The following is a 15,324-nucleotide window of genomic DNA, read 5'->3' as shown; positions in this document are numbered from 1 at the left end:
CGGAACCCCTGCCGGCAGAGCCGCCCACCCCAGGCTGCCTCTGCTCAGGGTCATCCCTGGGCTAGACCTTTGCAAAAGGAGGTGTTACTTCTCTCTCCACTCCTCCACCATCGTTGTAAGATGGAAATGGACCCTGGGGTTCAGTCCTGGACCCTCTTTGTCCTCAAAGGGCTCTCCCTGGGTTATGACTCCCACTCTCAGGCTTCAACTGTTTTCCCTGTGCTGACAATTCCCTTATCTCTTTCCTAGCTCCTATCTCTCTCCTGAGTTCCGGACCTGCATATGCCATGGTCAGTGGAAATCTAGGTGACACGTAGGTGTCCCATAAAAACCTTCACACTGCAGAGCCAGAGCTGAGCCCATCAGCCCTTCCGCTGAACAGCTCCACTTCCTCCTGACTCAGGGATGTGCCGCTATCCACCTGTCACCCAAGTTAGGGACCTGGAAGTCCCCCAGGAGTCCTCGCCCACCCTCACTCTCCTGTTCAGTTCCCAAGCCCATCTGCTTCTGCTGAACCGCTCCAGATCTGGTCACTGCCCCTCCCATGCTCTGAGAGGTGGGGCCCCATGCCCGCACCTCCCAGGCCCCCTTGCTCTCTGGCTGCTGGCAGGACGGAGGGCAGCATCAGGAGGTCGGAGGGGGCCAGGAGAGAGAAGATGGGGCTTGTGCTCCCTGCGGCCGCTGCTTCTGTGCCGTCTCTGGCTGTAGCTGGACTCCTCGTTTGGCTCTGGCCCTCTCTGGGCTCAGGAAAACACTCCTCTCTTTATGCTTTCAGGCCTAGGAGTGGCGAGGGCTTCCCGCGGTTGCTTCAACACCTGTGTTTGCTTCCTTTAACTCCAGCCCCTTCACTGGAGTCTCTCCTGGGATAGGCTCTGATTGCTGCCTGGGGTATGTCTGATGACCATCTTACTCCCATGTCCCTCCTCTCTGTTCCCGTGGTGCCATCCAGATTCGTCATTATGAGCAGGGACTCTGGAGTCAGACTGACATGAGTTCAAGTCCTGGCTCTGTCACTGACGATCTGCGTGAACTTGGGCAGGTCACATCACCTCTTTGAGCCTCAGTTTCCTCATCTGTGAAATGGGGGTAACTGATGCCTCCGACTTCACGGAGTGGTTGTGCAGATGAGATGAAAAAGGTGTGCAAAGGGCTGAGGTTCTTAATCAATACTGATTTTTGTCCACGTGTTCCTTATCCCTGCTCACTGGACCACTGTCAGAGCCTCCAGCTGGTCTCCCGCCTCTCTCCGCACCTGCTGCCCATCCACCCAACACCCCCACGATGGACTGTTCTCCAGTGCACATCTGAACAAGTCTCCTTGCGTTTCAACCGTTTAATGACCCATTGAGCCTGCAGGTTAAACTCCAGATTCTCAGCAGAGTGTGGCCCCCACCACCCACACCGCTCCTGCCACTCCCCACACAGCATTTCACATCCAAGCAATTCCATGCTGCTTAAATGTCCCCACACATCACACTGGCTCACACTGTGGGCCTGGCGCTGGCTACTTCCTCCACTCAGAATGCCATCCTCTCTCTAAGCTCCTTCACAAATTCTCTTTTGTCCTCCAAAATCCAGATTTGTGGGCTACCTCCTCTGAGAAGCCCTCCTAGAGCTTGCAAGGAGGTCACAGCTGCTCCTCCCTGTGACATCTGTCCTCATGCGTGTTTCTGCTGGGCTGGTCACACTGAGAGGATGCCCACCTGATTACCTGCCTGCTTCTCCCACAACATAGTGCAGGGCCTACACTGCCCACCTTTAAATCTCCGGGTCCAGCATTGAGGGGGTGATCAGGCTGGGTGGGCCCACCTAGGAGGTAATGAGATCTTTGCCACCAAAAATGTGCACGTCAAGCTTGAGCAAGCACATGAAAGGAAGACCACAGACAGAAACGGAGAATTGGATGGCAAAAGAGGCTAAGTTTATGGTTTCAGTGGTCCCTTACTCGTAACAAAATTTGCTGTCTGGGAGGTAGTGAGCCTCCCATCACTCCATGGATTGAAGCAGAGCTTGGAGGACGCCATATCAGGGTGCTATAGAGGTATTTCCTGCGCTGAGGGAAGTTTCTTTTGATGAAATGCCAAGTATCTCCCTTCTGGGTCGCTCTATGATGCCAAATAAACTAGAAGGTTCTGCAGGGCTCCAAGGATTCTGTTTCCTCTAATGATTACCCTCTAATACAAGTCTCTACTTGTTCATCGACATAAGACACACAGGTACTTCACTCTCTCTCCCAAAGTCTTAAACATTATTCTAATGTGAATGTCTTTCCTTTTTTCTCCTTAGCCACAAAGCCCCTGACCCCCTCTGCACACAGCCTGACATGCAACCATGAGGGAGAGCAACGTTAGGCAGGCAGTGCCTATCTCAGTCTCAACTATGAAAAAGAGAAAAAACAATTAAAGCATATCTCCAGATAGAAAGAAAAATCTACACCTGGAACAATTCTGCTTAGCCACTCGTTCAATTGATTTTGAGAAGGCCTGGCAGAATGAAGGGCTTTCATGGCTCTTTTGGGGACCAGCAGGAAAAGGGACACACAGCTTCTCTTGCAGGTCTGTCCTGATGATGACTAGGCTGGAGGAAGAAGTGTCGGCTGACTGGATGCTGGGGGTGAGCCGTTTTCCTGCTGTCCAGAAAGGTTTGAGAAAGAGCCTTTTGTTTCATTCTGACCGTTCACCCCAGGTGATCAATAGTGAGAAGGCAGGCGAGAGAGGCCCAGACTATCGAAAAGCAAGCCCCAGACCTCCATCACCATGAGGCGGTAACTGTCTGGAGCTGAAAGGGTAGACTTCAGCCTGGGATCTCCAGGGCCTGCCTTGTCTTCCTGTGGGGAGGGGTGGTAGAGAGATTCGGAGTGTTTCCCAAGGCAATACACCTCTGAAGCGCATGCTCTAGAAACAGCTCCAGAAGACTCTGTCTAACCCAGGGTCCTTTAAGTAAGATCTACATAGAAAATGCCTTCTGGAGTTTAGAGTACAGCAAAGACTTTTGGGGGAAACAATTCTAGGGTCCACAGGAGATTCTGGGCACAAACAAGGGTACTTTGGGACCCACGTTAGGGCCAATGGGGCATCTTAGGAGCCTTGGGGCCAATTAGAGAAAGCCGCCCCCTCTGGGAGGAGGAGTTTCCAACAGGCACCCCCTCGAAGCCCTTTTTGAAAGGTTCCCACCTCCTTAAGACCCTATCAGCTGAAGAACTTGACTCAGAGCAGGTCTCAGACTGAGTTCAGCTCCTGCCCACTCCTGATGCCAGCACCCTTGTGCAGCGCACAAAACGCATAACTGCACTTGGTGGCCTTGGCTCAGGCAGTGGAACAGAGAGGAGGCCCTCCTTCCCCTTCCCCCACAACCCTAGCAGGTACCTCCGTGACTGGAGGTTGGGGAGCTCCCTGGAAGCACAGCATTCTCGAGACGGGCAGTGGTAGCAGGAGTGTGGGTGTGTGCTGGGGAGGGGCTGGTGTACGCCTCCATGCAGCTCTGTGGAGTGACGACGTGGATGAGCAGGTATGGGGGCAAGACAGGAAGTGAGGCAGGAGATATACGTAGGCCCCAGGCCGAGCAGCTGCCCCCGGTCTCCTGCTGATACGTCAAGATAAGAGACCAGTGCGAGCGCTGGGCCCTGATTAGGTGAAAGACAAAGTGACCACAATTGCTTCATTCTTGTGGTCAAGAGGATTTCCCAGGCTGACACATGTGCAGAAGAGGTCCTCAGTCTAGGGGAGGGACAAAAGGAGGGAGGAGGTGCCAGCCCATAATATGTCCTGCCAACCTCCCAGAAACCTTCCTGCTGGCATCCATCTTGGCTGAGAAATGCTCCCGCCACCAGGAAGGACCCCGAGTCAGACCAACTATGGGCACAGGCGAGATGACTGGCCAGGGACCACTGGAGAACTACCCCCGTATCAGCAACCTAAGCTGCCCCTGTTGCGTCCAACACAGAGTTCACCTGTGTTTTCTTCCACAAGTACGTGGCTTCTAATAAATGCTGTCTCTACGTCACAATCTTGGTCTCTCTGCTCAATTCTTTCTTCAAAGAAGACAAGGACTGAGGTCCTTCTTCCAGCTGTTCTGCTGCCAGAATCAGGAGGAGAGGTGGATGTGCTGCTAAGACTGCAGCTGCCAGGAAACTTGTGAGCAGACAGGAGGCAGCTTTCACGACTTCCAGGAATAACTGCAGCTCATTCTGAGGGGTCTCCTGTTTCAAATCTTCCCTGATCGGGCCCTCTGCCTTTAGCCCTCACTCCCTCTCCTATGCCTGTCTCCATGAGGGCACACAACACACTGAATGGGAGTTATCTGTTTAACTGCATCTTTCCATCTACACTGCGAACTCCCCGAGGGCAGTGATCTATGTGTCCAGCTCTGTGCCTGCAGAGCCTGGCGCACAGTAGCTACCTGGGAAATGTTACCATATAAATGAATGAATTATAAGACAAGGGCTGGGGCTTGTAGCAACCCACATGAGGGGGTGTGGGATGAGGGGACATCATCTGTACATTTGCTGGAGGGCGTGGGGAGCCCCCGGCACCCTCCTCAGCCCCCTCCTCTGCAAGCCAGAGGTCTAGGGAGCCCTTCACAACTGAAGGCCCTGGACAGCGAAGGACAAAGGAGATGGGGGTGGGGAGGCTGCAGCCTGTTCAGGACCCGAATTGGCCCAAAGAGGCCTCATCAACACCAGTCCCTTTAGCCACATCCCTAGTTGATTGAACCCTGCCAGGAAAGGTCACCATTAAACCCTGTGGACATCCCCTGGCCCAGCTTTCTGGCTACCTTCTAAAATCACCAAGCACTTTACCATGGCCAGCCACAAAAACACAGGAGCACACGCTGAAACAGACCCCAAACCACATTTTTACATCAGATTCTCTCTCAACTGTCTCAAAAAAAAAAAATTCACAGACATTTATGGCCTTTTGCTTGAAAACAACACTAATTCCTTCCACTCTTGAATTTACTGGAGGCCAGTTGGGTATTCCCAGGTAGGCTTTGCCTTTTGAGTCAGAGTTATAAAATCGTAGCATCTCCGGGAGGGCTGGAAGAGGACATCGTGCTTCTGAATCTAGTATCTGGACCCGCACGATCCTATCCTGTCCCAGCTGCTGCCTATCCGGAGCTCACTCACACACTTGTGAGCAGGGTGGCTGGCTGAGAGCATGCTTCAGGATCTAGAACCCAGCACTCCGTACTGTGATGGGATGGCCCTGCTTCCTGAGATTCCAGGGTGGAGGACTAGCATGCCCTTTCCTTCTCCACCTGATCCTCACAGGACAGGGTTTCTGGTGCTTCCACTTTCTTACATCACCAGTCTCCAAGAGACAAACTCAAAAATAAGCATGGGTTCCAATCTTGACCTTGCTACGCTAAGTGTGGTCTGTGGATGCAGAACCATCATCACCTTGGAGCCTGTCAGACCTGCGGCACCTCCGGCCACCCCAGACCTCCTGAGCTGGAATCTGCTTTCACCAAGATCTCCAGGTGATTCACGTGCCCTTTGAGCAGCACTGTCTGTGTGGGCAGAACTCAGGACGGTGGCTACTCTTGGGAGGGGGTGCAGATAGTAGTTGGAAGGGGGTAGGAAGGGCTTCTGGGATGCTGGTAATGGCCTGTTTCTTGATCTGGATTCACAGTTGAATCCAGTTTGTGCAAATTCGTTGAGCTATACACTTATGAAATATGTATGTGTATATGTACTTTAATAAAAAGTAAAAAAATAAACAAAGGAGTCAGGATTCTCGGCAAGTGGAGGCAGCTGGGAGATACAGCTGAGCCACGCTCCTCTGTGCTGCCATCAGAGCAGCCCTGGGCTGAACTGGCTTCTGCTAGTTCTTACATCAGATTCCAGTGACTGGAGACTCACGTGCACGTGCCTTCAGAGGTCCCACCTGCTTCACTCGTACCTCCCTCTCAGCCTGCCGCGAGGCTCCTTTCAGCACTCAAGGTGGCTGAGGTACAGCAGCTTGGCTTTAACTTGGGCAGGCCCTGAGTCTGTCCCTGACCCAGAGCTAGCAGAGCAAGGGACATGTGAAGCCGGAAGCTGCCATGGACAAACCTACACCCAATCAACCAGCATCAGCCCCAGTTTTCCAGCCTCTTCTTCATTCCAAGTTTACTCTGCTTTATTAGTATCTCTCTTAGTGGTGTCCAGAGGTGAACACAGTTATCCAGACATAGTCCCATCATTCACTCACTCATTCATTTATATGAGAATGGCTAGCATTTATTGACTCTTGTGATGCGGCAGGCACTAAGTGCTTTACATACTCTCTCATTTAACCCTCACAATCCTATGAGTATGCCCACTTTATAGAGGAGTAAACTAAAGCTCAGAGATGTTAAGTACCTTCAAGTCACACAGCAGGGAAATAGTGTAGTTAGGATGTGAATGCAAGCAGTCTGACTGAAATTCTCTTATAAGCCAGGCACTATGATATACTTTGGGGACGTATCAAAAATGAGTGAATAAATACACTAAAACAACTGAATTATATACCTTAATAGGGTGAATTTTATGGTATGTGAATTACAGTCAGTCTCTGTATCTGTGGGTTCCACATCTACAGATACAACCAACAGGAAGCAAATTGAAAATATTAAAAAAAAAAAATCTAGAAAGCTCCAAAAAGCAAAACTTGAATTTGCCATACCAGCGACTATTTACATAGCATTTACATTGTATTAGGTATTATAAGTAATCTAGAGATGGTTTAAAGTATATGGGAGGATTGCGTGGGTTACATGCAAATACTACACCGTTTTATATAAGGGGGTTGGACATCCTCAGATCTTGGTACCTGAGGGGGTTCCTGGAGCTAATCCCCTACGGATACTGAGGGACGACTAGAGACCCCAATTTTTAAAAATCTGAATGGACAAAAATTTTGGTTGAGATAAATATTGCCCACATTCCTAAGAATTCAGTTGACCTGTTTCTCCTGGTATAAACCAGCTAACAACAAATCAAAATATTTCTTTAAAAAATGAATGAAAAAAGACATCTTTGTAGCTCGACAGAGCTAGTTCCAAACTTCAGTCCTGCAACCTAGTCATGTATACCAGTTTTGTTTTTCTCTCCTGTGAAGCAGGGACAGTGAACCTTGCCTGGTCAGGTGGTTGCGGGGATTGGAAGGAAAGGCTGCACCTGGCAGCTGGCCCAAGGTAAATCACAGTGGAGAGTGCTGAATTTTATGAGGGCACGGGCTTGGGGAGTTCACACGGCACCACTGACCGCTTGCACGCCCAGGAATGCTCTGAGTGCCCCTGGAGCAATTGAGACCTGCGCTGGATCAAAGGCCCGCCGGGGTCTTCTTGTCCTCATTGCAGAGTCCCTTCACCCCTCCATGCTCGTTGGGGTGGGGGGGGGGGAGGAGGGGGCTTCGGCCTAGGATTCCACAAGGAAGGCAAGCACCTTTCTCTTCCCCACCCACCTCGCTCCCTCTCTGGGTGGCCAGGGGCTGGGACTCCTGAGCTGCTCCTAAGCGTAAGCGTAATCGAGTGTGAGGCCCTCCCATCCCCTGGCCAGGGACCTGGCCCACGCCCAGCGCTGTCCTCATAGGCAGCTCCCCGCCCACAGGGGCCACGTTGCTATGGTGACTCCACTACCCACACAGTGTCCAGGGAGACAGCACGGTGTAGCTGGAGCTGTTTGCAAGAATCGCTGAGATTCGGCTGGGAAGATGCTAGAAAGGGTCAGAGGGAGCAGGGGACGGGAACTAGTGTAACTGGTTCCCCAGTTCTGTGTGTGTGTGTGTGTGCGTACGCGCTCACACACGCGCCCACCCCGCAGTCCAAGTTATGATGGCCCTTCTGGGCAGAGGCACAGCCCCTAGGGAGGCATAATCCGGTGACTGTCACAGGTTTCTTCCTGAGGTGGTGTTCGCTGTTTATCACTGTGTTTACTTTCTATGTCGAAAACTAAAACGGAAAAAAGTGGCATTCGTATGGCAGCAGAACAGGCTGACCTGTGACTTCTACCGCCCCACATCTGAAGCTGGCTTTGTGATCGCCCCTTCCCTTGTCCTGTACCATTCCCTTCAGAACACAGAGTGGGACACCAGGAGATCTGACTGTAACGGGGAGAAAAATGTCCCCTCCCCACCCGCTCGCCTTATGCTCCAGGTGGCTCCTTTAAGTTGTCTCCTTTAGCCCACGCCACAGTCCTGCACGGGGTTCGTTGTGCTCATTTCACAGACAACAAAACGGAGGCTCAGAGAGGCGAAGTCGCTTCCACCGTCCGGAGGCAGTAAGTGCAGGAGGTGGAGTCAAACCCAGGCTGCTGAGACCCGTGCTCACGCCCCACACGGCCCTGCTCCACCACCTTCTCCCCACTCAGCGGGAGTTCCCCGGGGGCGCCTTCTAGGCCCAGGAAGAACACAATCCCAGGCACCAAGTGCAATAAAGGAGCCAACCCGCCGGAACAGCAGGTGGAGGACGACCCAAATCGTACCCGTTGGGACTGGTACTTAGGCTCTAAATTCAAAAGCTTTTGGTTCCCCTTCCTGAGCAATACTGGGAATTATTAAATAAGTGACCCTGGGCCTAACCACGTACACATTTGTGCTGACCCAATTCAATCCACAGTAGTTAATCGATGCCTATTCCCCGCAGTCATGACTGTGGGCTCCCCCGGCAGAGCCTCTGAAACAGCCCTGACTGCAAATACATGAGTCCTCCGGGTGGGGAGACCCAGGCCCTCACATCTTCAGAGCCCTCACGTTCCAGCTAATGCTGATTTGTAAGGCGCTTATGATTTATTCATACCTCCTTGCCAGGCTTCCCAGGACAGCCTTCCCCTCACGAAAATGAGCGCGACTCCCAGAACAGAATGTCAGGCTTCATTAAGAGAAAACACCCAGGTGTGGGGGATGTCCTCGTTCTGGCTCCCTAGCCTGCGTCACCCAGCGTCTGCAGGATTCGGGGCAAACTCCAGAAAGCACTTGTGCTCTGACAGCCTCTGGCTCATGAGCAGGGTGAGATGGCCGGTGCTCCCTTCTAGGAGGGAGAGACACTCCGAGGGCTGGGCCTCATGTCTCTACACTGGGCCTCGGGCCAGTGGATGTGTTCCCAGGTGGCAGGTGCCAGTGACAAGGAGCCAGGAGGGACCTGAGTGGAGCTCTGCACCCCTGCTTCTCAGCTAGAAGATCAAGGTGGGCCCCTCAGCTCCCGGGGAGCCACTGAGAGATCAGAGCAACGTGTAAGTGAGAAGTCACCAAACTGGCCCCCGGAACCATTTTCACTATTGTCATGGTCATGGTCTCCTCAGACTTGGAGAGGGTGTCCCCAGGGACAGAGGGAAGAAGGAAATCCCACTCTCCTCGCTTAACTTCTTCAGGGTGCCTCAGGAACGGCCCCTCCCTCAGGCCTCACTACTGCCCAGGAAAGCTGACCACAGATACACACGGCGCCCATAAGCTCTCAAGGCCGCACAGGGCACAGACGCCATGCTGATGCCGAAATGAAGCGGAGGGACTTCCCTGATGGTGCAGTGGTTAAGAATCCGCCTGCCAATGCAGGGGACACGGGTTCGACCCCTGGTCCGGGAAGATCCCACATGCGGAGCAACTAAGCCGGTGAGCCACAACTACTAAGCCCACGTGCCGCAACTACTGAAGCCTGCTTGCCTAGAGCTCATGCTCCACAACAAGAGAAGCCACCTCAATGAGAAGCCACAACAAAGAGTAGCCCCCACTCACTACAACTAGGGAAAGCCTGTGTGCAGCAACAAAGACCCAACTCAGCCAATAAATAAATAAAAGGAATGAAGGGGACCTCACGTGCTTCACAGCACCCCCAATGAATGAGACACAAGCTGCGGTCACCATCCCTGTGCCAGGGGGTCACACTTTTGAGGGAACAAATTGCTAACCCACACCCACAAGGACTTTTGAGCAGCTCAGCTTCTTCAGAAGCTGACTCCAGCACTCTGAAGCCAGGCACATGGCGGACTTGTGACTCGACTTCACCTCCTTAACACCTAGAAGGGCAGAGTGAAACAGGGGGCAGAATAAAAAACTCTGAGTAGGAGGCTTGAATCAGGTGAGCTCTGGAGCATGTGGGGGTCCGATTGCCCTCCAGGTCCACCCCAGAGAGGAAGGATGCCTGAGGCCCTGGGGGACCCCCTGGGGTATTGGGGACTTGACCATGCACTTCTCCAGTGGAACCTTTCAAACAAAGTATGCGTTCTGGGGACACTTCACTTGCTAGACAATTCAGGCTGAAGTTACTGGTTAATAACAACAGTCCGTCCAGCCTCATCACCTGCAGGAATCAGGGGAGCATCACCATGTGCTCCGGGACTTCCCTCCGGTCCATGAGCTGTCCCAGAGTCTAGGGACCTGACACAGTCCTGAAAGTCCAAGGTGTGGGTGGTGACCGGCAGCACATTTAAGGGTTCCTCCACTTGTTTATCCCTTGCTGCCAACCTTTACGTCATAGTCCTCCAGTAGTGGGCGACACTGAGACCACGCAACAGCAAATATAATCTAAAAGAGACCGCTTTCCCAAAAAGGGCCTACATTGCTTTTCACACCTTAAAAGAAAACAGCAACGACAAAAGAGGTGCTTTTGGATTAACCTGATCAACACTGATCCTTTGACCATCCCTTCTAGCTCTGGTCCTCCAGGCGGAGAATCGGATGAATTACTGCATTTGGGACAATAGGGAGACCCAAATGTCTAACCCAGTTTTTAGAGATCACAGTAAGGTCCAGAAATAAATCCCAACTGGTTATCCTCAGCTTAAGAGGTAAGCCAATGATACTTTCAACTGAGAGTTGTACACGATTGCTAATTGCTAATGTACAAACTCCTTAAAAAAAAAAAACTAACAACAACAATAACTAGGCACTGACATTTTTAAACATGTTAATTAATTTTCAGATAACATTGCTAAAACATAGTAAACAAATTACACACATACGCATTCTCAATGAAGATGATATACTATAGTTCCCAAGAGGGACGGCACTGGTTCTTGAATGTGAAGCAATATTACTCTTTTGTAGAAACTGTAGATATATATACAGCACATAAACAGAAACACAGTATATATTTTGTATTGAAATTTCAAGAAGGGATAATTAGGATAAAATGTCTAAAAAGGCTCGTTTAGGTGGGCAATTAGCAAAAAAAGGGTTGAGAAACACTGCTATTAAATAGAGAATAAGGAGCATGATCTTTTCTGTACGACTCAAAGTCATCCATACAGACATCTCTCCTTATACTCTGTTCTGGTTGTCGAGGTTGATGGGCAGACTTGTTCCTCACTTGGTCCTGACTCTGACCCCAGGCACAATGCTTTTCTGGGTAGGCATTTTTCTCCCTTGCTTTTCTAGGTTATCCAATCATTCTCAGTGGGCTGTTTTCTAGAAACAGCCTGTTAAATCCATGATCTTAATTTTACAGGCAATCCTTAAATCCATTCTGGTCTGAAAGCTACACCACGCTGCCCTGTTGAATTGCTTGAATGGCTGAACAAGTTGTCTGCTACCTATTCACGTTTTTTCACGCAATTCTGTGTTTGTGTTTTTGGTGATTGTGGTCACCAAGAAAACCTTATATCACAAACCGCTGGAACATGCAGAATAACTTACAGTGCAAAGGGTTTCGAAGGTCTTTTCAGAGACAAAGGACCCATCAAGGCCAAAAAGAAAGATGGATGCATAGGAAAGCATTCCTCCGAGGATGATAAGGTTGTTCATATATGGACTCGACATCTTTATCAGCCTGATAAGAGAAAGCGATACTGTAGTTAACAGAACTGTTAATTTAGCTACTCCTGCAGCAAATATTTTCTGAACTTGTATCTTGTCACCAAGACTAGAGGGGGAGAGAAAAATGGAAGCCCTGGTTTCCTTCACTGCCCCCTCCCCAAGGCTGTGCCACCTCTGAGGGGCTGTTTCCCCCTCACTATGGGACCTCGATGCTATCGATTTTTAGGTGTTGATTTTCCTGTCTTCTCAGTCAAGTTCACCTATCACTTCTCTGGGGACAGCTTGTAGCATCAGCTTCTTCAACCATTAATTTTTAGTTTTCACAAAGATGTCAACAGGTTTTTTTCGGCTGGGGCTGGGCAGACAGCCAAGTCTAGAGAACCGTAATCTAAGTTCAGCAACCTTCCACAGTGATGGGGGAGAGGGCCACACACACACTCTCCTGTGCTGAGTGGCGCAGGTCTAGGAGGCGCACACGTGAGAACTCAGGGCTGCTCAGAACTGTGCTCATCGGGTGGGAAGCGAGCATCCACTTCGGCTGCCTGAAGCTCACACGGTCCTGAGCACAAAGTGGGCCACAGGCATAGTACCTCCCAGCACCAGGGGATGGAGGCGGACAATGGAGGCCCCACCCCCGTTCTCCCCAGTCCTCACCAGGCTGCGTTAAACCATCAGCCAGCTGGAATTTACCCTCAGAGGTGCATGGCTCCCCCAGCACGATCCATTCAGAATGTCTTGGGTTTTCAGGTGGCCCCATGGTCCAGGTGCTCTTTTGCAGATTGTAATTATGGTCAGTTGTTGTTCCCTGAGCATTTTCTTCTGCATTTTGCAGTTCTATTAATCCTTCCACATTTAAAAATTCAGTGTCAAAGTAGTAGAGAGATAAAAAGCTGGCTGTAAACTGTGGACCCCTCACAGGCTTTTGAGTTGAGAGTCCTGAGTCCAGCAAGTGCCCCTGCGACCCCATAAGGTGCACACTTGGCAAGTCAATTAGCCAACGGAGTTTCCTCGCTCATAAAAGCACAGGTGCCACTGCCTAGGGCACATGTGAAGCTGAGAGGGGACTGGGTCCCTGAAGGTCCTTTTGCAAACCATGAACCACTAAGGCCCCTTCATTCCTATTACCATAGGAAGCAAGGAGGGGAAAGGCCAGGAACTGAGTCAGGCTTCCTGAATGGGTGGATCTTAAAGGATGAGTAGCATTAAGGAAGATAGACGAGAAGTCAATTTGAAACCACAGTTACATTTATTTCTTAGCTCTTTGCAGGTGTTTTAATCTGCAAAGCCAGTCAAAAAATTCACATGGAAGCCAGCCTATTGGAAAGAGTAATGGTAATTCCCCCCAGGAGGCCGAGAGGAGGGTAGTTAAGGACTTAAAGGAGTATAGTCTTATAATAGGGACAACTTGCTGTTACAATGAGAACTCTTGCAGCTGCAGGAAGGGAATCTAACATTAAGAGCTGACTATGTGCCCAGGACTTGTGCCAAGTGCTAACAGGCATGGTCATCATTGAAGGTTTGTATGGAGTAGCTGAGAGTTGCTTCAATTGTTTTTGAGGCAATATATGTGTTATTGGTGAGAAATAAAACAACAGGTGAATAAAACTTTTCATTCTTCAGGAAATAGATTTGACCTAAGCAGCTGCTACCAAAAACAAAAACAAAACCCCAAAATAACACCAAAAACTCTAGAGCCTCCAAGTTCCTCCATTTGCAAGCAGGGAAAGAGAAAAACCTCTTCTCTTGGAATCACCCTTGTTCCTGCAGCCCGGGAGGTTGCACTGTGTGGCTTCTGGGCACGATGGCAGAGCTGTGCCACCTGTAGGTGGGCAACCAGGTTGTGCCCCCTGACAGCCCACACTCTGAGCCCCTGATCAGCCGCTCCCACAACAAGGCAGGGAGCAGGGTTCAGGGATTTGCTATGGAAACCAAAGAAGCTGGCTGTGCTCAGTAAACACGACCGCCTGGAGTGGGGACCTGTTTTACCCACAGCTGACCAGAATAACTCAGAAAGTGAGCTGCTCTCCTCCGGAGAGGGAAGGGCATGCGTGGGGGAAAAGGAATCAAGGGCAGAAACCCAGGGGATGGGCGGTGCCCCATGCAGCAGTGTGGCCTTGGACAGTGCCCTCCAGCTCTCCGACACTGAGCGGGTGCTCTTATATGCAACTGGGGTCATTATCTGAGGGTCAACTGAGATGATGACTGAGGTGCTTCCTGGGCTGTGATGTGCTGTGTGGATGGCAAGTGCCCTTACTGAACTCAGTGATCTCCCTCCAGCAGTGCTTCCTGAAGATGCTGGGGGTGGGGGTTGGCGGGGGCAAAGACATCTGGGGAATTCTGTTTCTATATTTTTCCTGGACCACCACGCAGTGCATGTGCATGGCCAAAGTTCCAAGAAGGCCTGTGGACTTGGACCCTTCAGTTTTGTTTAAACCAGACTTCCTGTGCAAGTGGCACTCCTGCGTGTGTGTGTGTGTGTGTGTGTGTGTGTGTGTGTGTGTGTGCGCGTGCGCATGCGCACGTGTACAACTGCACATGAACTCACATGAAATGTCCAATGACATCCCAGTGACTAAGCACCACACTTTGGAACACTGCTCTAAAAACTTCTCCTGTGCCCCTGGAGGGTGTGTCATGTGATGCTTCTATACTTTGTCTAAGAGGCTTGTCAATCCAGAAAGCACTATGCAAGAGGAGAGCGTGAATGACTTACTTCTGATTCCGATTCTTGATGTTGAAGAAGAGAAAAGCGCTGGCCATGATCATTCCCAGGATGGTAAGGGCAGAGAGGATGCTGTAGAGAGGTAGGGAGATCTTACGAAGCTGCTCCAGGATGATGGTCTTGTCTTTTGGTGGTTCGGATCCTAGAAGATCAAGGAAAAGGCATCAACTGAGCCCAGTGCACAGTCAGTCCCCGAGAACATCCTTGCCTGGATGTCCTTGACATCTGCCACCTGTGCACAAACTCTGTGCAGGACATATCACTGTGTGAGTGGGCTCCAGCAGTTGACCAGTATACCCAGCAGGGAGCCTAAGTTAGGACTTATTTCTTTCTCTAAACAGAACAATAAGGGATTTGTGATGCATTTAATAGCCATTAGAAGACTAGAATTTGATTTGGTCTAATTACCATGTTGAAAAACCACTGCCATTTATTCCCCAAAGGCACCAGTGGCTTGGAAGGCACGAGGCTGGGTGGTATGAGTGGGCACCACTGGGCGCCTCTGGGGGTGAGGAATTTGGCTTGGGCTCTCAAGGACTCTGCTCCAACACATGATACTGGCCACCCCTCAACAGGGTGGAAACCTTGCCCGTCAATTCCATGGAGACGTACATATGTGCTCTGGTTGCGGATTTTCTGCCTCAAGGTTATTATGTCATAAAAGCTCTTTCTGGTTTTCCATTTTCATGAGACTCACTAACTGTGGGAAGCAGAAGCTACTGGCATGCCTTCCCCTCCCTGCTGTGCCAGGACTGGATGGAAACTGTGGGATTCCACCCTGCTATGTGACTGTAGAGATGTCCCTGCTCACTCTTCAAGGGCACCAGGCACCTGGGGGAGCCCTGAGGGCCTCAGAGCAAATTCATCTTTAGGGATGGTGGAAAATTGCCC

At 50.8% G+C, this 15,324-nt stretch overlaps 1 protein-coding gene across 2 annotated transcripts in view; it reads right to left on the bottom strand.

Annotated features, from left to right (window-relative positions):
- The window catches only part of GABBR2 (gamma-aminobutyric acid type B receptor subunit 2), a 364,042-nt gene that overhangs the window by 68,136 nt on the left and 280,582 nt on the right, over positions 1 to 15,324 (bottom strand). For both annotated transcript variants that reach the window (XM_057724616.1, XM_057724617.1), the window contains exons 10-11: positions 14,425 to 14,575; positions 11,592 to 11,724 (exon numbers count right to left, since the gene is read on the bottom strand). In XM_057724616.1, the coding sequence (XP_057580599.1) occupies positions 11,592 to 11,724; positions 14,425 to 14,575 (284 nt within the window). The remainder of the gene's footprint in view (positions 1 to 11,591; positions 11,725 to 14,424; positions 14,576 to 15,324) is intronic.

The sequence above is a fragment of the Hippopotamus amphibius genome, chromosome 2 (genome assembly GCF_030028045.1).
Source record: "Hippopotamus amphibius kiboko isolate mHipAmp2 chromosome 2, mHipAmp2.hap2, whole genome shotgun sequence".
NCBI lineage: Eukaryota > Metazoa > Chordata > Mammalia > Artiodactyla > Hippopotamidae > Hippopotamus > Hippopotamus amphibius.
The sequence above is the reverse complement of the archived record's forward strand: the minus strand, read 5'-3'. Positions and strand labels throughout refer to the sequence as shown.